Source organism: Suncus etruscus, chromosome 8 (assembly GCF_024139225.1).
Source record: "Suncus etruscus isolate mSunEtr1 chromosome 8, mSunEtr1.pri.cur, whole genome shotgun sequence".
In the NCBI taxonomy this organism is placed as follows: domain Eukaryota; kingdom Metazoa; phylum Chordata; class Mammalia; order Eulipotyphla; family Soricidae; genus Suncus; species Suncus etruscus.
This window is the reverse complement of record NC_064855.1, coordinates 51950297-51974235: the sequence shown is the minus strand read 5'-3', so window position 1 is coordinate 51974235 and position 23939 is coordinate 51950297. Positions and strand designations below refer to the sequence as shown.

At 34.6% G+C, this 23939-nt stretch overlaps 1 protein-coding gene across 2 annotated transcripts in view; it reads right to left on the bottom strand.

Annotated features, from left to right (window-relative positions):
* Nucleotides 1-23939, bottom strand: part of NBEA (neurobeachin) — a 697365-nt gene that overhangs the window by 140213 nt on the left and 533213 nt on the right. For both annotated transcript variants that reach the window (XM_049778738.1, XM_049778739.1), the window contains 2 exons: nt 21890-22005; nt 8508-8620 (listed from right to left, as the gene is read on the bottom strand). In XM_049778738.1, coding sequence (XP_049634695.1) covers nt 8508-8620; nt 21890-22005 — 229 coding nt within the window. The remainder of the gene's footprint in view (nt 1-8507; nt 8621-21889; nt 22006-23939) is intronic.

The window sequence follows — 23939 nt, the reverse complement described above, 5'->3', positions numbered from 1 at the left end:
GGTCCCCCAAGCCAGGAGCGATTTCTGAGCGCAGAGCCAGGAAAACCCCTGAGTCTCACTGGGTGTGGCTGAAAAAATAAACAAAAACAAAAGAGAGAAAATTTTGTTCTCATAAAGGAGGGAAAAGGATAGAACCCTTCCTTTTAATTTTTATTTGTACCCCTCTTACAGTACTTAATATGACCTTTCCTCAAAAATTATATCTTAACCTAATTATTATATAATTTCTTAATTATTCTTAAATGAACCTGAAGTAATGAAGCATTAATAAAAGGAAGTGTGGGCAGAGAGATTTTATGAAAGATTCTATTCTGATCCCTTTATATGGTCCTCTGAGCCCACTAGGGTGAATCCTTGAGCTTAGATCCAGAAGTAAGCGTGGGCACAGGTGTGGTACCAACAGAAAAACAAAAATATATATATTTATATATATAAAAATATAAATAAAAGGAAGTGTTAAGATTTGTATTTTACTATCTATAATTATATGCATTTATATTTATATGGGTAAAAGTGCAAATATAATAAATTGTGTTGTGAAGAAAGAATATCTTCCAGCCAAAGCTGAACTGGGATTTATAGGATTTTGAGTATCTCCAATAGATGTATATAAGTTGCATGATGAGTCTTTAGAGGAGCGGAGACACTGACTCAAAGCATTTTTCCTGTCTTCCTGCTCATACCTGTCAAGACTGTCCATAGCAAGGCACTCCTGAAAGTGCAGGGCATCTCAAAGATAAATTTATCTTTTGTTTTTTGAAAATACTTTAAATACAAACGAAAGTTTATTATATTAGATGAATATATAAAGACAGATAAAAATACCTGTAGAAACTTTCACTACGTTGCTAAATTAAGCATTCCACACCTTGGTGTAAAATCCTTCTCCATGTGGTATACAGACATTTGGCAATATCAAGGGTGGATAGTTGAATAGAGCTCACGCTTCACTGCACCCATTTGCATGATCACATTCTGAAGCCTCAAGGCATTATCACTTCCTTCTTTTAAATGGCATAATAATTTGGGGAAATTGTTATGCTTATCATCATCTGTCAGTCAAACAAGTTTTGTTAACAAAATATATTTTTTCAACTCAATGAATGGGTATGTGTGCATGTAAAGTCTTACATGCATGTCACGATTAGCTGGACTTGCTTTTGTGATGAAACTATTTCATTCATCAGAGGGCATGGCTGGGAAATAAGAAAATATCATTTACACTTTAATGAGCAAAGGACATATATTTCATGTCAAGGCCATGTAACCACTGTAATTTAAGAAAATAGTTTATGTAATTAATAAAATAATATACCCCATTTTAACATAGATCTCATCGCTAGATCACAGTGTCATATGAAAAATTTGGTAATAAGAGAAAAATATCCCTATTCCTGCTGTTTGCAAAATATTAAAAATGATACATCAATGACAAATATACCTTGCAATACATCATATCAAAATTACATAAAAATAATCTTTGTTAATGTATCATGAACATATGATTTTTTCTTTTTTTTTTGGTTTTTGGGCCACACCCATTTGATGCTCAGAGGTTACTCCTGGCTATGCGCTCAGAAATCGCCCCTGGCTTGGGGGGACCATATGGGACGCCGGGGGATCGAACTGCGGTCCGCCCTATGCTAGTGCTTGCAAGGCAGACACCTTACCTCTAGCGCCACCTTCCCGGCCCCGAACATATAATTTCTAATCAAATGAGTACTCCAACTGTTCAGTAATATGGACTAGAATTAGAAATAACATTTTAAATAAGTTAGATTGTTTATTTTCCCCACTTTTTAATCTTCTTTTCTCTTTGTGAACTCTTCTATAAGGAATTTTGGTGAAAGAGTCCTTCAGTTTAATGCTTATGTTTGAACCAGGTCATGGGGATTGTTGGACTTGTTCTTGCGGCCCCCTTATGCATAGATAACGCCAGGTGGCATTATTCCTCGTTTGCATGGGCACATTAAAATGGAAAATATTATACATACAAATAAGTTTTTATCTAATAGAGATAGGAACACAGAAATCCTGTGGTGCAATGGGACCTTACACCCTGAACATTGACATGCTGACCTGGCACAGGCTTCAGAGGTTTGGGTATTCTCCATTCACCACTGAACCATATATGAAACATCCAAAATTATCTATGACATCACCTGGAATCAATTCTCTACCAGGGAAGACCCTACTGCTGCTCTGACACTTATTTACTCAAGAGTCTTCCATTAAAACTGAGAAGATTTAAACAATAACAACAACGGCCTGCATTCTGGACAGGGCTTTCTGCATTGCTCTTTGTGAGTTAAAATTAGACGACACTACGCACCATCCTGACTTCAATGTAGGATATACACGAAACTTCCAAAACTAACAACCCCTCCACGTAATCATAGTAATTTATTTTGAAGTTTACTAGAATTGATTTGTTTGAAATTCTCTCTCTCCCTCTCCCTCTCCCTCTCTCTCTCTCTCTCTCTCTCTCTCTCTCTCTCTCTCTCTCTCTCTCTCTCTCTCTCGTCTCTGTCTCTTTCTTTCTCTCTGTCTTTGGTTTTGGGGCCACACCTGGTGACACTCAGGTGTTACTCCTGGCTCAGAAATTGATCCTGGCTTCGGGGACTATATGGGGTACCAGGGGATCGAAGCACGGTCCATCCTAGATCAGCTGTGTGTAAGGCAAACACCCTACTGCTGCACCACCGCTCTGGCCCCTTTGTTTGACATTCTAACTCAATAACATTGATTGACATACCATATAATTTCATGAAGTCAGTGTTTTGTAAAACTAAAGAGATTTCCAAATTTTAGAGATTATATATTTCAGTTTCTTAGCTTTTTAAAACAGAGAGGGATATAAAAATTATTTTGGGGCTGGAGAGATAGCCTGGGGTCTCAAACTCGCAGCCCGTGGGCCGCAAGCAGCTCTCTGTACAACATTTTGTGGCCCTGCCCTAGAGGAATCTTTTTTTTGTTTTGTTTTGTTTTAGTTGTTTGGGTCACACCCCCTCAATGTTCAAGGCTTACTAGTAACTTTGCATTCAAGGATCACCCCTTTGCCTCCTGTGGCCCACAGGTAAATTGAATTTGAGACCTCTGGGAACCAGGAGTAACCCCTGAATGCTGCCGTGTGTGACCTCCCCAAAATTACCAAAAAAAAATACTGTGAGAATAATTTTGATTGAACATGGATAAAGTTTTGAATTGAATTGGTTGAATTCATTCAACCAATTCAATTCTTTGATTCAGCATGGATAAAGTTTTAGGGATATGTTAAGTGAAATAAATTAGGGAGAAGAATATATTATCAAAATATTATTTTGATTTACATATCTCTGATGATTAATTATGTGGAAAACTTTTTCATATCTGTATTTTTATGAAGATTTTAATGGTGAGCTGTGCACTAGTTAGGACAGATAAGAAACCACCATGACAATAATAGCTGGAAATGATCACTCTGGATAATGCCTAAGTGCTGAAAGGAGATAAAGTGATATACATGATATCCTTTCAGTAACAGTATTATAAACCATGGTACTAAAAGGAAGAAAGGAAGGAGAGAGAGAGAAGGAGAGAGAGACACACAGCTAGAGAAGCAACTGCCATAGAAGGGATACAGGGAGCTAGGGAAACTGGAAGTATTGGTGGTAAGAAATGAACACTGTTGAAATGGTTATTGGAACATTGTATGACAGAAATGCAGCCATCAAAAAAAAATGTCATAATATAGCAGGTAGGGTGCTAGTCCTATATGTGGCTGACCTGACACTGCTTATGGTCTCTTGATCCTGTCATGAGCATAGAGCCAGAAGTAGGTCCTGCACAATACTGGGTTTGGTCAAAAAATGCGAAGAGGAGATAGACTTCTTCGAAGAAGACAGGGAGGAAATGTCACTTGTTATCAAGGAAATGCAAATCAAAATCAAAACAAGATATCTCACCCATGAGAATGGCCCATCTCAGAAAGAATGGAAGGATAGGGATACTGTTCAGAGTAAGAGCTGGTGATTGGGAGCTGCATCAGGAGGACCCTGAGAGCCTAAGCAGTAGTGCACACTTAAGCCGTAGCACTGAAGTACTAGCCTGGTAGATGAGTACCAATGGGGAAAAAAAAGAAAGAATATGGGAGCAGAGCAATACTACATATATTATATAGTAGTACATAATACATACAATATAGTACATAGGGAGCTTGCTTTTCAGGTTGCTAAACTGGGTTTGATATTCGGCATCCCACATGGGCTCCAAAGGCCATGAGTAAGCCCTGTGTACAGTCACATGTGCCCAAAAGAAAACAACATAACACGAAAGAACAGAAACACCCACGAATAAAAAGGTGGGGATGTAATCAAAAGAGGACTCTTATTCAATGTAGATGAGACTGTGTTGCTTTATAGAGGCTGAACCTCTATAAAAACAAAACAAAACAGAAGACTCCTCAAACAGTAAGAATAGAGCTCCTACACCCAAAGTTTTCATTCCTTAGCATGTATCCCCCAAATACTGTCATTAACATGAAAAGAAATATGCACACCTATGTTCACTGCAGCATTATTTAGCCAGGATCTAGAAGCAACATAATGCCAACAGTATATGAATAAAAAAGTTGTGTTTTATATGCAATGGATATATACAACTGAGCAATAAGAAAAGATAAAATCTCATTCTTTGATTCAATATGGATGAAGTTTAGGAATATGTTAAGTGAAATAAATTAGGGAGAAGTACAAATTCCATATAATCTCACTCATATGTTTTAGTTATATAATAAAACAAAGCAAAGGAATTGCTTTGCTAGTCTTGAGCATATTTTCATGTGTCTTTTGGCCATTTGTATTTCTTCTTTGAGGAAATGTCTGTTCATTTCTTCTCCCAATTTTTTAGATGGGATTAAATATTTTTCCCTTGTTAATCTCTGTCAGTACCTTGTACATCTAAGATATCAGCCCCTTCTCTGATGGATATTGGGTGAATAGTTTCTCTGATTCTGTGGTAGTCTTAGTATTCTTAGTATTCCTTTAATGTAGCACCATTTGGTTATCTTCTTTTTTTACTTGTTTTATTTATGCACTGTGGTTACAAAAATATTTATTGTTGGGTTTATCTTTGCTTCCATTTCCTTGCCCAGTGATGTTTCATTCCTGAAATACCTTTAGTTTCAGTATCAAGGAGTGTTCTGCCTACATTTTTCTCATAGATTTTATGGTAAAGACTGGGCATCAGGTCTTTAATCCATTTTTATTTGACTTTTGTGCATGGTATTAAAATTTATTTCTCTTTCTCCTTCCTTCCTTCCTTCCTTCCTTCCTTCCTTCCTTCCTTCCTTCCTTCCTTCCTTCCTTCCTTCCTTCCTTCCTTCCTTCCTTCCTTCCTTCCCTCCCTCCCTCCCTCCCTCCTTCCTCCCTTCCTTCCTTCCTTCCTTCCTTCCCTCCTTCCTTCCTTCCTTCCTTCCTTCCTTCCTTCCTTCCTTCCTTCCTTCCTTCTTTCCTTCCTTCCTTCCTTCCTTCCTCCTTCCTCTTCCTTCCTTCCTCCCTCCCTCCCTCCCTCCCTCCCTCCCTCTCTCCCTTTCTTCCTTCCGTCCTCCTTCCCTCCCTCCCTCCCTTCTTCTCTCTCTCTTTTTCTATTCTTTTTTTGTTTTGTTTTGTTTTGTTTTTGTTTTTGTTTTTGTTTTTGTGTCACACCTGGCAGTGAACAGGGATTACTTCTGGCTATACGCTCAGAAATCGCTCCTGGCAGGCTCGGGGGATCATATGGGATGCCGGGATTCGAACCACCTTACCTCCATGCTATCTCTATGGCCCTATTCTATAACTATTCTTATATCCCACAGATAAGTGTGAATGTTCTATAACTGTCGCTCATACTCATTTCATTCATTATGTTACTCTCTTGTCTATTCATGAATAATTAAATTATTTTATTCATATTAACAGGTTCATAGTATCATACAATGATACTAAGTCCTTGAACTCTAAGTTCAAGGTTTGGCTCACTGGAACTTGATCCAAGAGTATTGCCATTGAGGTTACTAAGTGGTGGGAGACTCATGGTCAGGAAGATACAGACTAATGTGACATAAGAATAGTACAAGAGGTTCTTCAGCACTTTGGTGATGTTGCTGCTGCAGTAACATTAACATACAACATCAACATTATTTTAGCCATATAACCTCAAATACTTTTGATAACTACAAATATTCATTCTTTTCTGGTTATCTATTAACTGCAATAATACTTCATTATTGGTAGTATTCCCTTGCAATTATAGTACCTTAAAAGTCATTTCACCATTAGGTACATAATATGATATATATATATATTAAAATATATAGTATAATATGATATATATATTAAAATATATAGTATTGAAATTGTATAAATTAATACTATTGAGGTTATTCTTTTAAATCAGAAGTCCATTTTTCTTGTAAATCAACTAAGAGATTATATTTAAAGGTAGCTTAAAGTTTCTTCTATTCATTCTTTGAGTCATTCATTTTGTCACATTACATATATAGTCATAGCACATATGAAAACCAAATAGTTACCAAAAATGTGAAGCCAACATTTATAATTAAAACTTTAATGGAAATTCAATCCTATGGGGAGTTCATGCTCAAGTACTCTTAAGAAGTTTGACTCAGGGGGGCATTGATGGTGGGAAGGTTGCACTGGTGAAGGGGGTGTTCTGTTTATGACTGAAACCCAACTACAATCATGCTTGTAATTATGATGCTTAAGTAAAGATTTTATAAAAGAAAAAAAAAGAAATTTTACTCAACTATTCTTAAAACTATCCCAATTTTTAAATATATGGTCATAAAATATGTCAGATAATGAAAGTCACATTGTAAAGTATTTGCTAACATGTTTAGCAATTTTTTTGCTAAATATTGCTAATATACTTTTAAAAGCATGCAATTCTTTATTATGAATATTTGAACTCATACCCACAGCTCATCAAAAAAATGGATCTTTATCCTGAACAGAGTCTATAGTTGATCCCATGACAATATACTCCAAGGACGGAGAAACCCATAACTCCTAGGCCAAGTGAATTCCTTCTCAAATGACCCCAATATTTATTGTGCCAGGGCAGGAGGGGAAAAAAAAAAGCACAAAACATTGTTTACTTTTTATATATTATTTTTTACCTTCATTTATTATTATTATTATTATTATTATTATTATTATTTTTACTTACCTAACTATTTTTGGCCGATTTCTCTGTTTGGGTGTGATTATTGAAGCTGTTGTCCCCAGATATACCTATTTTTTTCTCTTCTTTTCTTTTCTTTCTTTATGGGCTATGTCATGTTTCTTATCTCAAGACCATGGCGGTTTTTTTTGTTGTTTGTTTGTTTGTTTGTTTTGTTTTGTTTGTTCTGGTTTTTTTTTGTACTGATGGAATGTTTCATTTTCTTTTTCCTCCTTCACCCCTCAAATCGATGATAAGAGCCTCTAGAAGGACTCTGCCCACTTTCGGAGTATTAGACTTTTATCCCAGTTTACTACTTTTCTCTTCTTCAAACCAAACCACACAAATTTAACTGGGAGGCCTGCCTCCCAGTTAGAGGGGGAAATTAGGGAGACACCTAGACCAACCAGATGCAAGACTACTATGTAGTAGGATAGGTACATAGGGGGCCACATATTATAGCAGCCCTGGGGGTGAGGGAAGAGGATATGGGAGATAGGACAAAAACGGAGGTGTAGGGAGGACAATTTGGTGATGGGAATCCCCCCAGATGTTATGTAAATATTTAACTAAAATATTATTGTCAACAACATGTAAACCACTATGATCAAAATAAAAATTATATTTAAAAAAATGGATCTTTATTCTAATGTTGTTATATGTTTTATCAATTTGTTTTTATATTCTATCAAACTACCATGTAGAAAAATGCTAGCAAGTTAAAACCTCCTGATGTCTTAATAAATTACTCTTATATTGTTTCCATGCTTATTGAATTTCTTAATAGAAACTTCTTACAATGGGCTACAAACTCAAGAATATCTGTACAAAAATCATTAGAAAACAAGATTTTCAAAATATCCAATTTATTTCATTGATGTTAGAACTAATTTATCATCTTATAGGTTAATACAAAAGGGGAAGCTCTCCAGCACTGCTCTGACATCATCAGAGCTTTCTCTACCTGTGTCTAAGGTAGGAAAACATATGATGCTGAGGACCCAACTTGGGGCCTAATGCATGAAAGGCATGTTCCCTACCCTTGAGCTAGTTTCTGGGTCCTCTCTATATTAACTCTAAGATCTGATGGAATGCTGAGATAGATGCTGATACAAAAGGAGAAGGGTGTGTGTGTGTGTGTGTGTGAGAGAAAATAAAAGAAGAGTCTAATGCATAAGAAGGTTTTATCACAATTACTATCTATATATAAATTTAAATATACACATATATAATAGTGTACAACTCTAGTAGTAGAGGTTTTGAATATGTAGTTTTGTGAAATAGATTGACTTCTATTTATGAGGTACCTTTGATAGATCCCTGAAGTTTCCTGGAAGAGTCAAGTCCAATTCTTCTGATTCATAGTTGGTTAACACCCATGGAAACACAGGATACTGGTTCAGGTCATTGTAAGTCCGTCCTAGAAAAGGAAGAAATAAATAAAAAATCTATATTCAGTAACTGCTTATAAAAATGCTTCTGTTCTTCAAGAACTCACTCAACTAATAATGTCATAAACAATTTGCTTATGGAATTATGTCTTTATTAACAAAAAACTATTAATTAAAAAACACTAATATCAAGGGATTTCAAGTGCATATACTGAACAAAAGGAGCAGTTAGAATTACTTTCAGTATGTTTGTGGTATGTACTGTTAGTTGTTCAACATCTTTCATTTCTCTTTTCAGGTAAGACACATTCTTCAGCATTTATTGCCATGGCCATTTCTTCCAAGTAGATATGGCCTTGAGGTTCAGTTCGAAACATAATGAGAGCAGAAAGTTGAAGTAACATTAGCAGGTTTGGGTCACTGGAACTTGATCCAAGAGTATTGCCATGCTCTACCTTTCTGCCTCTATGATCAAACAGAGCTATCTTGGAGGTTATGGTGAGGACCTGGAAGTGATTATGGAAGAAGGTTTCTCCACTGACTTGCACATGTGCAGTATATGTGATAGTGCTCTACTAAGAGTTCTATTGCTAGGCCACAGTATATAAATCATATTGAGTTTGACCACAATCAGTGTAGAGTTATAGGTAAACAGAAATACTCTAGAGCTTATACAAAAAGTACAGATGTAAATGCCACATGTATTTTTCCCCCACATTTTTTGTGTTCTCAACTTTACTCTTTGTATTATATTGTTTCATCTTATGGAGTGTCCTTGGATCTTAGACTGGTTTTGTTGTTTATTTACTTCTCTTCAGGGCCATTCCCTGCAATGCTTAGTAGTGTTGGCCTGATGATTTAGACTGGGTAGTGTTGAGACAGCAGTGTTTGGGACCACCAGGGCTTTACACAGAAGAAACATGTAGGGCAAAACCCGTCATGTAGCAGAAAATAATATACTTCTATAAAATTGTGTTATAATCTGATCATGGATAGTTTTTTACATATTATGTTACATTCATACAAAAAAGGTATTTTACCAGTATTTATTTTTTAAAAATCGAGGGAGGGGGGCACATGTAGCAGGGATCACTCTTGACAGTACTTGGCACACCATATGGAGTGTGAGGAATTGAATCCTGGTCAACATCTAACATTACATGATATCTCTTCTTGAGCAACTGGGAAATGAGGCCGTGGGAAAGTATAAAGAATAAACCAAAATCTAAGTAATTTAAGTTCAATGTTGTAATAAGTGTCAAATAAAGTAAATCGATTAGTAAACATGTATTAGGTGACCATCTTTTCTGATTATGTATATATCTAAACTTGCATAACAAACCATATGAATTTTAAGCATGTATTTATTTATTTATTTATTTATTTATTTATTTATTTTTGGTTTTTGGGCCACACCCGGTGACGCTCAGGGGTTACTCCTGGCTATGCGCTCAGAAGTCGCTCCTGGCTTGGGGGACCATATGGGACGCCGGGGGATCGAACCGCGGTCCGTCCTAGGCTAGCACAGGTAAGGCAGGCACCTTACCTTTAGTGCCACCGCCCGGCCCCTTAAGCATGTATTTAACATAGATATATATTATATATGTAGGTAGTTGATAGAAGGCAGAATTCTGTTTTCACTTGGTGTTTTTTTAAAATGAGGTGAGAGTAAGGTTAGGCTGGTCCATTTATTCTCTCATCATTCTCCCACTATAGCACTTACACAGATATGTGAGAGCTAATATGTGTCACTGTTTACATGTTTGTCTCTCCAATGATTTATAAATAAATGCAGTCTGGGTATTTGTTTTTCTTAAATCTTTCTGTGTGGATACATACCATTTGTTCATTAATATTTACTGAAAGAGTCAAGATTATATAATAAAAATGAAATGAAATGAGCCAACTTTAAAAAAAATGAACAAACATAAATCAGTAAAGGAAAAAATGAGGGTAAGTTCAAGGATAGAATAACAAAAGCACAGAAGTACAAATAAAAGAGGGACAGAAAGAGAGATAAAAATAACATTGTGAATGTGCATATTAGACCAGAGGAAATGTCTGCAGCTAGCTCAGCCAGTGAATGTACTTGTTTTACAATTTAATTGTGAGAATAATTAATGAAAATAAGCAAGAACTAGGAAGCCTTACTAAAGTAATTTTTATACATGGAAGTACTAAACTAAAATATATATTATAAATACAATGTTTTAAATGATAAAATTTATTACTGAAAGTTCAGGATATTCCAGAACACATAATTATTTTCAGAATACTTACTCAATATGTAAATACAGAGAATGTCTGGTTTGAGGACATAGCTAAGAGGAGTTACTCTTTGTATTCAAACTGAGCCCATAGAACATTTAGCATGTTACCTTTTCCTGGGTTTACCATTCTATGTACATATCCAAGGATTTTTTAATGAAAATTCAGGTCCTGTACTATATATTTTTATTAGAATATATTATCTTAAAACTATACTTTTAGCTATAAAAATAGATGAGGATCCAGTAATTACTTTTAAAACTTAGATTGCTTTATAACACGTGCTAAAGAAAAAAATGATAAAAACAAACAGATATTTTTCATTAACTGAGAATTTAAATGTATCATATAAATGCTAACAGTGGTAAAATAAAGAGTATATTTAAAGACGCCAGTCTTAATGGAAACTACTTTCCAATCAAGAATACATAATAGGAGCATTGGTGGTGGGAATGTTGCACTGGTAAATGGGGGCATTCTATTTATAACTGAAACCCAACTACAAACATGCTTGTAATCATGGTGCTTAATTTAAGTTTTATATTAAAAAGAATATTGAAAATAGAGAAAAAGGCATTATTTTAAAAATATGCAAAGAAATTGCTTGATGCAAAAATGACAGCTCATGGCAATTCATCTGTCCTGCATTTTTGTACTTTACATTAAGTATACTCATAAAGGTCCTTAAAAATAAATGCTAAGCAGAGTGTAGCATTTAAAAAATACTAAATCTCAAGACACCATTACATTGCAATAAATACAATGAACTTTGCAAATAAATGTTCACATGTTGCCATTATGTTTAAGATAAGATTTTCTACATTAAAGGCTCATAAATTATTATATATTCTGTATGAATTAAAATGCATAATGTATTTTAAAGCCACATTGATAAAAGCCAAATCGACAAAAACTGATAGGTACTTTGCATTTTGCATTAGGAAGTTTTAGCCATTAATTAGGATTAATTTATTTTATTGAACATCTCTGTAAAATAAAAATAATTTATAATATTAACCAAAAAGTAAAACACTTCCAAAGCAATACCTACTTGATGCTGGCACATATAAGTATTTTTATCATCTTTTTCCTTAGATTAATACATTTTAGTTAATAGCTCTGTGGTGTAATACATGGAATTGTTGTTTTTTTTTTTCCAAGAAGGTACAGATTTCTCTCTCTCACCATCTATACTTTCAAGGATTTATCTTAGGAGGTGAATATTAAATATTGCAAGCCTATGACATTAATCTGCTCAAACAATAAAAGTGATGCACAATAAATGAGATCTCAGAAACTGGATATGTTCGTTCATTTAAAAAAAACTTTTTAATTAAACCATCCAATTTAATGTTTTCATATGGCACTTTAGTTTTGAAAGTAAAGTGATCTAGAGACAGCTGACAAAGAAATTATAACTGCAATTCCTTGGTGAAAATGTTAATGACAGCAAAATATTGTTTAATTAGATGATTGCAGCATCTGGATTAACACTCTTTAAGAGCGATGTTCCTGTGCTTGTCTGCTTCTTCACACTTTACAGACATTTTGTCATCTCTAGGTCATTAGGAAAGAATTTTTAATGATTTTTCTAGAAGCAAGCAGTTCAAGTTACATCTAATTAGATGACAATAATAAGCCTAACACATGCAGTAGCTAAATATATACATAATTAACCAGGGAGGGCTTGTACATCACAGGGTAAAAAAGTGGAAAATGCTAAAGAGGAGAAAAAGGTTGGGGTTGGGGAAGTTCTGCTGAATTCATTAGTTGAGTATATGAAAAAGCACATCCACAAGAAAACCCAATTTAAAAACTTTAAAACAAATCCTTGTGACTAATGGGATAATTTACACTAAGCTATGTTAGCAATCACTCAATTTTTTCTAAAGCAAGAATGTCAGATTTTAACATCTTGTTCATAGTATGAATGATAAAGTCTAAAATGAGGTATAGTTTCTATTAGAATACAATGAAGAGGAAATTAGGTCAACTCTGGGAATTAGAAGTTGAAAGCACATTTCTAGTGGAACTCTAAGCATTATTAAAATTCTTCAATATAATCTTCTAAAACTTAATGTCTTTTGAAAAGTATAAAAAGAAATAAAATAAATCTCACAGTTCAAGATAAGTAAATCATGCAGCCATCTTAGACTTTTATGCAGTTAAAAACAATCACATTTCAAATGAAATGACGTAGTAAAAGTAGAATGTGAACTTGTATGTATAGCACTTTGCTTCTTTTAAATAGTTTACTTAAGCACTGTGGTCACAAAATTGTTCATACTTCAGTTTCAGTCATAAAATGCCCACCCTTCACCAGTGCACTTTTCCCACTACCTATGTCTCTGGTTCCCCTCTCATCCCCCCCAACAGTCTTTGGGAAAGGTATTTTGCCTTTCTCTCATTCTCTCTCTTTCCCTTTTGATACTGAGGCTCGCACTATTGTTAATTAAAGGGTACCATGCATGTCATTTTATCCCCTTTCAGCATCCAGCTATCATTGTCATCATGGAACTTTCTCTACTCTAACTGCACTCACTACACTTTGAGGCAAGCTTCCTACCATGGACTGGTCATCCTACTCTTATCACTATTATCTCTGGATATTATTATTATACTGCCTTCTATTTTTCTTATATCCCACAAATAAGTGAGATTATTCTATGTCTATTCCTCTCTCTCTCTGCTCATTTCACTCAGCATAATAATCTCCATGTCCATCCATGTTTAAGCAAACTTCATGATTTCATTCTTCCTAATGGCTGCATAGTATTTAATCATGTGTGTGTGTGTGTGTGTGTGTGTGTGTGTGTGTACACCAGTTTCTTTAGCCACTCATAAGTTGTTGAGCATCTGGATTGTTTCTAGGTTCTGGCTATTGTAAATAGTGCTGTGATAAACATAGGAGTGCAGAGGGCATTTTTGTATTGTGTTTTTGTGTTCCTAGGGTATATCCTGAAAAACTATACACACAAAAATCACTAAATTGTTTATGCTTATGTGCAAATTAGTTTTTAATTATAATTTTTCACAATTTACTTTTAATAATCACATATTACTCTATAAATTAAATGAAATAAATACCAGAAATATTTTTAAACTACTTTTCCTGTGTATCTAACAAACTTTTCTTAACTATGAACATTATTTTACAAAGACTTCATATATATATATATATAGTGAATCTTTTTGCTCATATGCAAGTATATATGTGTATGTGTGCATATATGTTATATAAATCGCACAAGCATCTAAAATTCTACATGTTGCATTGTTACTAGGGCATTTCTACACTATGCTTTATAGACCATAACATCTTTTTTACTAGATCCAAAAATAAAATGTTGTTTGGGTCACATCCGACAGCGCTCAGGAATTATTTCTGGCTCTATGCTTAGAAATTGCTCCTGGCGGGGCTGGCGAGGTGGCGCTAGAGGTAAAGTGTCTGCCTTGAAAGCGCTAGCCAAGGAAAGATCATGACCGTGGTTTGATCCCCTGGCATCCCATATGGTCCCCCCAAGCCAGGGGCAATTTCTGAGCGCATAGCCAGGAGTAACCCCTGAGAATCAAATGGGTGTGGCTCAAAAAAAACAAAAAACAAACAAACAAACAAACAAAAAAAGAAATTGCTCCTGGCAGGCTAGGGGGACCATTTGGGATGCCGGGATTTGAACCACCGTCTTTCTGCATGCAAGGCAAATGCCCCACCCCCATGCCATCTATCAAGGCCAAATTTTCTTTTTGTTAAAGCATTATTATATATTGAAAAGTGGACATATCTGTATAACCAGCACCCATACCAGAAGACAGTATTACCAGTATCCCATTGCTTCTCCCACCCTGTTTATTTTATCATCATTCTTCTGAATCTCTACCAAGAATAACCACATTCTTTACTTCCTAAAACCAAGATTTTTACCTCATGCAGATACAGATTTTTTTCTATTTGGCTATTTCTGTTCAACACTATGTCTGAAACGTTCATCGACATAGATGTATAAATAATTCCACCGCATAAATGTACAATTCATTGAATCATTATAGTGCCTAACAGCAGTTTTCAGCTTGGGGGAACTAAGACAAAAGGACAAAACACATTCCAGATGTGCTCTCAGCATGTGCTGTTGTGCCTATTCTAAAATTTGCTCATTATGTGAGCACATACAAGTATTTCTACTGGTTATATACTTAGGAGTGAAAATGCCAGGTTGCAGAATAGGAACACATTTAGTTTTACAGATACAGTCGATCTTCCAGAAGATTACTTCACTCTCTACTCTCTTACAAACAGCAAAGAATTCTTGTTGCTTCACATGCTTGCAACACTTGATATTTTCTGGTATATTTTTATACCCTTTTCTGGTGAGTATTTAGGTGCATATCACTATGATCTTAACATTTATTTTATTTTTATATGCTTTTCTGATGTGTACTTAGATTTTTTTAAATTTATTTAAACACCTTAATTACATACATGATTGTGTTTGGGTTTCAGTCATGTAAAGAACACCACCCATCACCAGTGCAACATTCCCATCACCAATGTCCCAAGTTTTTAGTTAGTATTTTTATAATAGTTGCACTATTATATAATCTCAGTATTATACTTTATAATATATCCTAAATGATACATTCTTGTATGTTTTAGTAGTTCAATGTCTACTTTATTGCTACTTTTATATTTAATATTTTAAATATTTAAATTTTTTAATTAATTAATTAATTATTTTGTTTTTGGGTCACACCCGGCAGTGCTCAGGGGTTACTCCTCGCTCCATGCTCAGAAATCATTCCTGGCAGGCTCGGGGGGACCATATGGGATGCCGGAATTCGAACCAATGACCTTCTGCATGAAAGGCAAACGCCTTACTTCCATGCTATCTCTCCGGCCCCTAAATATTTAAATATATATTTTGTATCCCTACTGAATTCCTTTAGTCATTTGTTTTTCTCATTTAAAACATCTAGAAAGAAAAAAACAAAACTGGTTAAGTATGAGAGATGTCAACAAAAACGAAGTAAGACATGGATTGTAAAATATCTGCTGTTCTGCAAAATAAAAACAAAATATGAGGGTATAATACAGCAAACAAAATAATTTTATTAACTTATATTGACATGTCATTAAAAAAAGTGAAATCACAATAAAGTACTATTCATTGCAAGAAGACAAAATTATGCCAGTTTTCATTATGTAGATGGAACTAGAGAATACCATGCTGATTGAATTCAGTCAAAAAGAGAAGGACTGATATAGAATGATCTCATATGTGGAATATAAAAGAACACTTGGGGCCAGAGAGATAAATTGGAGGTAGGGCATTTGCCTTGCATGCAGAAGGACGGTGGTTTGAATCCAGGTATCCCATATGGTCCCCTGAGCCTGCCAGGAGCGATTTCTGAGCATAGAGCCAGGAGGAACCCGAGTGCCGGGTGTGACCTCAACCCTCCCCCCACCAAAAAAAAAGAACACGTAAAGCAATAGCAAATAGCTAAGAGCAGAAGAACCTGAGAACTAGCCTAAGGAACAGAGATTATCAAGGGCAAGGAGATGAAGATGCCTGGGAAGAGACCCTGAGACAAAGATGGTGGGAAGTATACACTTTGGTGGGGGGTGTGGTGTTGGAACATTGTATGAATGAAGTCCTATTATTAATACTATCATAAATCAAGATGCTTAAAGTAAAATTTTTCCTTCGTAGTGAACCTGAAGGTGATGAGATAAAGCTTTAAGGTGTCAGCACACAGTGCAGTGTCCAAATCTACCAACCTACCAGTACTTTCAAAGAACAGGGCTGCAGGATTGCATTATAAAAGACTATCTTCTGCAGGGCTTTAAAGAATACAAGTAAGAAAATGAATCCCAAAGTGTAGTGCTTGACCAGTGCTGCTAGCATCACATGGAAACTTGTTAGAAATGCAAAATTGTTCCCCAAATTGTGCCCTCTGTAACATGGGGTATCTTTATCTGTGTTTTAGGAAGCCTTCAAGGTGACTCAGAGCCACTACCATTGGGATGCTGTGTTGGTGGCTATATTAACAATATTTAGTATTATAGTTGGTGGCGCTCAGCCTGATCCTTATCCACAAGTCACTTTCCTTGTGAGAGACAACTCACCCAAGGTCTCCTTCACCAGGGCTTACATCCCATGATAAAGGCAAGGAAGGCCTGGGTTGCTCTCTTACCTCAAGGCAAAACATCTTTGAAGGGTCATCCTACCTTGGGCGCCTTTGAGGTCTGCTGAAGCATTTGCTACAACTACCTTAGGTCCTATTACTCCTGCTCAATTTTACTTCTTGGCTCCCCAGTGATGTTGCTCCTGAAGGGACGCTTCAGGCAGACTCCTCAATCAAATCTCTGATTCAGAGTCTGAGAGTTTCTATGGATCTGAAACTCAACTGAAAATAACATCAGGTGTAATGTCAGCACTGATAACTGCAAGCACAGTTCTAAAATTAGAGTATCCACATTTACACATGTCATGGCACTAAGTGAACTCAGAAGATTCTTTTGGTGAAGCAAACATTATGAATATTGAGAACTTGTTTGGAGGTTTGATCAGAGGTGTTCAGCTACTTATATACTGAATAATGGTCTGTCTCTATTTAAGGAAGGCCATACTTTTTAAACATGTGTGCAGCTTCTGGAAGGATGCACATGGAGTGGTGAAGAAAAAGTGGGAGACCTGCCTAGCCAATCAGATCAGCTGAATAAACCCTGGTGATCAATGGGGTGTCAGATGTTGCAGCCCTCACACCCAATATCCAGATAATAGAGATGAGAATGTGGAGCACCAGTCAATGGTAGGAATGCAGTTAGGGTAAGGATTGGTCCACTGTGACAATAATAGTTGGAACTGACTACTCTAGACAAGAACTATGTGGTGAAAGAGACAAAGAGGTATTGCTGGTATGCCTTCATTAGCAATACTGCAACCCACAGTGTCAAAAAGAAAAAAAATATATATATAAGCAGGGGGGAGGGTGGTTGGAATGGCAACTGGGTATACTAGTGGTGGCGAATGTGCACTGGTCAATGGTGGTGTACATTCTTTGACTGAAGCTCAGCCATGGACAATTTTGTAACCAAGGTGCTTAAATAAAGCACCAGGATAATATAAAAATTATGAAAATTATTTAGAGAATTTAGTGTTTGGGTATTCAGATAGTCAATTACTCATTTGAGTAGTCCCTGACAAGCATTCCATCTTCGTTACCAGAAATGGAATGCAGTTTGCCATCAAGACCTCCTTATAGAATTGTCATCCAGTTTGTCAATGTTGACTCTCAGTACAAACTGGCACACTTGATTAAACCTTGAGGAAGATGGCCAAGAAAAAATTATCAAAAATACATCTAGGGACTGTGATATCAGGATATTTATCTTTATAAGTTTTTCCAATAACCATTCTTCTTTATAAAAGTTAATTTTGTCTGGTTAATAATATACAGATGTTAAAAGTCTTATAAGTTCATTTAAAGCCCATCTTTTTGATGAGGTCACTTGATAAGACTATCTCATAGTATCTCACCTCTCTAAACATACTCTTTAGCTTCTAGAACATTAACAATTTAAAGATCTTATTTAACACTTAGAATCAGCCATCTTAAAATGTTCTCATAAGTATATTTTATTTACTCATCTTGTCATACATTCTCTGGAATCTTAGTCTTTATTGTATACTTCTTTTCTATTCCACAATTGATTGATATAATGCTCACTTATACTAATTGCAAAAAAAAACATATTCATTCTGTTTTTAAAAGTAATGGCCCATATATTTTTGTGTCATTAAATATATCAGACTCCAGTGATCCTAAAGAAAATTGATATTTAAATTTCTTTATTGGGGCTGGTGTAATAGTACTGCTGTAGAGCATTTGCCTTGTATACTGCTGACCGGAATGGACCTGGGTTTGATCCCCAGTATCCCATATAGTACTCTGAGCCTGCCAGGAGCAGTTTCTGAGCATAGAGCCAGGAGTAAGCCCTGAGCAATGCTGCTGGGTGTGGTCCAAAACAAAACAAAACAAAACCAAAACATAAATTCCTTTTTTATCTGTGTAATATGGTTCAAAGGCCCAAAGAATGTCCAACCAGAGAAAAAAAGCTGTATATACTACTTTTAGTGTACCTTTTAGAAAATTAATAATAACTCTATCTAGATTGAAATTTTTCCCGAGATAGAAAGGGAAAGATATTTCCAGGAAGCAAATGACATGATGTAGGTGTCTACAAGTGGTGTTGTACAATATACTGTGAAACATATTAATGACAGGAATGAAATCAGTAAGAAGGAATGGAGAGAAAAAATCCTTTAAAACAGAAAACTAGGTAGCATTTCATCGAAGAGATTATAGACATATCACCTTAGAATCCAGAACTACTTAATATGAAACTAATTGGACTGGAGCTGAGTTTGAAGTGAATCATCTTTTAAAATTCTATCTTTGTTGAATACTGATAGTTCCCAATAACTAGTACAACAAAGAGGAAAAATTATCTCATCTTATCTATGATTTTTAGTAGGTATTGAACATGGATAGAACTCTCAAGAATAGATAATGGAGAAACTTGGAGGGATAGTATAGCAGCTAAGGCATTTGCTTTGCATGCAGCTGACATGGGTTTGATTCCTGGCAGACTATATGATCCCGAGCCTGCCAGGAGTGATCATGGAGCCCAGAACCCAGAGTACTACCCCAAAAATTAACACAGGGAATATTTAAAAAATAGTGCAAAAGAATGTGAAGATAATGCTACTATGAAAATTCAGGTGAAGTTATATATAGCTTATACTCAGTTAACAAGAAAATTTAATAATTTAATTCCTTTAAATATACAAAGGATTTTATGGATTCTGAGAATAATTTTGACAAGAATAATATATCAATAAATGTCCAACTGGTTTGAAAGATCTTATCTTACTTGGGAATTAATAGACACATGTTGATAAATTTTTGTGTTCAGTGTGAGAAATACATTTAGAGGGCTTAAAATAACACATATCTATGAGAATTAATAACACAATGTGAAAATTCCAAATCACTAAAATTATAGGCACAATTAATATGGCCATGGAAAACAAAATTTAAATTGGAAGAAACATTAAAAATACAGCATTAAATAATATAATCATATCCATTATTACAACAGATGTAAACATAGTAAACACATGGTTGTTAAAAAACATGTCTAACAGATTTACAACTCTGCTCCTGAACCTAGACTTGGTATATCTGAGTTGGAGAAATTGTATAACAGGTAGGGCACTTGACTTGCATGCAGCTGATGTGGGTTCAATTCCCACCACCTAGTACTATCTCCTGAGTCCTGCTTTGAGTTGTTTCTTCTTTTGCTTTGAAATTGAAGCCTACTTATATAATCCAAAATGGATCAAAAAGCTGAATCCAACATTTTGTTGCCTACAAGAAACACATCTAAATAGTCAGAACAAACATAGACGCAAGTCAAAGGTTGGAGGACAATCATTCTAGCAAACAACTCCCTTTAAAAGGTTGGGGTGGCCATTATAATATTAGATGACACAGACTTTAGATTTAAAAATATAAGGAACAGAGATAGACATTTCTGAAATCAAAGCTCATACTCTTTCTTTTACTTCACACTGTTTACCTAAGCATGTTAAATAAATTAAATTCTTTATGTTATATATTTATGTTTATTTTCTCTATATGTAAATGAACTTAATAGTATAATACATTCTAATATTTAATAGTGTTACACATTTTATACACATATGTACATACAAATATATACACATACATATATTGTTGACTGAATGGTTTTCTTAAAGTAAATACATTATACAAACAATAAATATATAAAATATAGCATAAAGTCAATGTACATAGTAGATATTTTTATAATATAAAATCTGCTTAAATTAATACATATAATAATCTTGATTTGTTATATATAATATTCTTTTATATTAGTGAAGGAATTAACACTAGAAAATAATGATTAAATACAAAAACAGGGCTAGAGTTCAATAGGAACTTAATATGCAAAGCATACTTTGCATAAAGGAGAGCATGGGTTTGACGCTTTGCACTGTATAATCTCCTAAACAATGCTAGATGTGGCCCCAAAAGCAAATATATACTTCTATTTACTATATATATATATATATATATATATATATATTTCATATGGACATGTAACTACCAGTCACTCTAAATGATAGACTTAAAGAGTAATGTTATAGTACTGCTTTAAAACAATGATTCAGAAAACACTGCTCTAAATCCCTGTTGCTGAGAATATACAATTAAACATAATCAAAGGTAATTCTATGGCTTTAAGTCATTAAATTTGTCTCACTGCAGAAAGCTCTTTTTATGCCCTTATTAATAAAACTTCTTAACCAAACTCAATTATGGCTTTTAGAGATTAATTTAAGGAAAAGAGAAGTCAATAAGTTTCATAGATATGTTTAACCACTGACAACAACTGATGAGGAAAAATAAAGGCAATAGCTTTTTTTAATTTACAAGCATGGTACTGCTGATTTTGTTGGCAGTTACTCATCATTTGGAAATGTAATCCGATTTTATATTTTTATTTGAAGGTTCTTAAGAAAAAAAACGTTGTAACACAATCATGCCATAATCCAGGTGACATCTGTACTAGGCAGAATCCTGTTGTTATTCTTCTGTCTAGCTGCTATTGTTGTGAATGACAAAGCAGTGAAATTACATTTTCCCATTATTATTTCCAGACACTCTCTGCAATGGTTTGTTGACTCTAATAAACCTTCAGACAAAGCTGTCAGCAAGAGAAATGGCAGAAAGAGTGCAAGGAAAAGATTCCTCAACAATAAATGCATCTAAAACGTAGTACTAGCTTGTACAGTTTCTGATAACATTTAATGTAAGCATTTCAATATTTATCCTCAGGCTATTTGAATTCCAATGAGAAAAATATAAACCCATCAAGTCATATTACCAACAACTTTGATGAACATAAGCATATTATGAGATTAAAGAATGAGATGTCTTACCTGCTATCGTATTAAGGAACATCAAATATTCGAAGTTTGAAATTTCCCTTCTTTGCCAACGCTGTGTCATGTTGGAAGATTTATAAAGCTGTCGAGGCGTGGCCAGTGAAATCCGCCTAGCAATTAAGTGACAACAAACAGAATTTTTCACTTCATGACTTTAGGAAAACTAATATTAACTAATATATTGGTTTATTATGATTCAATTTAAAATGATTAATGAATTTTCTTTTTAGATAAATTTTAAGAGTCTAAACTGTGGATATAAGAAATATGAACATTTACTTACAGATAAATATTACTAATGTATAAACAATTGTGAAAGCTCTCAATAATACAATAAAGCTATACTGAGGGTTTTTACAAGTGATAAAATAAAAAATAATAATTTTAATAATAAAAATAATAATACTAAATAATCAAAGTAGTTTTTAAGCAATAGAACAAATCTACTTCATGGTTACTAATAGGTTAAGTAAGTGATTGGATATATAGTAACAAGCAGTGAGCTTGAGTCTTATATAATAACAGCTGCTTCTGAACTTGGAGCATCTCCCTGCACACTGAGTGTGAACACTAGCATAGACTTTCCATGTATTTAATAGCCCCCTAATGTTTGGAGAAAGAACAATCAAGAACTTTGAAAATATAAGTTTAGAAGAATAAGAATACAGCTTAAGGAAATAAAAAGGATGGCTACAGATATTGTGAAATGCTTGATAGTCAATGTGTTTATCTTAAAAATACTGAAATTCTGATAAAGTGATAATTTTTAAATGAACCCTAAAAAAAGAGATTCCCCAACTATTTCATTCATTCTACCTTTCATGTGTAGGTAGGGTGCAAATCTGACCATATTCCACCACTGGGCCCCAATCCAGCTCTAGCCTGGGGAAACAAACTTAACCATTTTTGTTGTTTGTTTTCAGCAATTATGTCTAAATATTTTAGTAAACTAAGTATCTTTTACATATAAGAAATTAGAGGTAAGATGAAAAGAACAAAACTATTATTTTGAATTAAATATGAATTAAGATTTATTTTTTGGCCACATCTGGTGACACTCAGGTATTACTCCTGGCTATGCACTCAGAAATCGGTCCATGATTGGAGGACCATTTGGGAGGCTGGGGGATCTAACCACAATACATCCTAGGTCAGCTGTGTGCAAGGCAAATGCCCTACCGCTACTCACTGCTCTGGCCCCTGAATTAAGATTTTAAGATTAAATATATTTGACTAAATATTTTAAATATTTTGGGGGGACTTTGGGCCATATCTGACTTTGCTCAAGGCGTATGTTCCTGGTTTTATGCTAAGGGATCACTCCTGACAGGACTCACAGAACCATAATGGGTGCTTGGGATTGAACTGGGATTAGATGCATACAAGTCAAGCATCCTACCCGCTGTATTGTCTCCCTGGCCCCACATATCTAAAATATCAATAAGTTATAAAGTAATGGTCATATATCAAAAAAAATTGGAGATTTTTCTTAGTTACATCTATTTTCCAAAACAGATCCTACTGATTCCACAAAAATATTATTACAATAGTAAAAGTTACATATGCATATATATTCAATTTAAATTCTGAAATTCCATGCATGTTCCCATTAATTGATGCTTTTCATAGGGCTACTTAAAATGTCTCCATATCACATCTACTCTGACATAATTATTCACAATTCTCCCATGTACACGTCTAGACACATGATTATTTTGTCATAAAATTTAGTCTTGAATTTTACTGTCATGGAAACAAGCTAAAATATTTTCTGCATTATCAAAGAACTAATGAACTATACCAAGACCAAATTTCAGTGCTACCACTAAAAAATCATTATTTCTGCTAATATTAACTAAAATTCTTATCTGCATCATCCACAATCTGCTAAATTCAATGGATATAATGAAGTGTGGATTTCTTTGTTGGTGTTCTGAACATAGATTATTTAAGAAATAAACTGCAGACATGAAAATAATTCTGACCACCTGAAACACCACCCTCACCAAAACCCTAATAAACCTCAACAAATATAAGCAGTCCT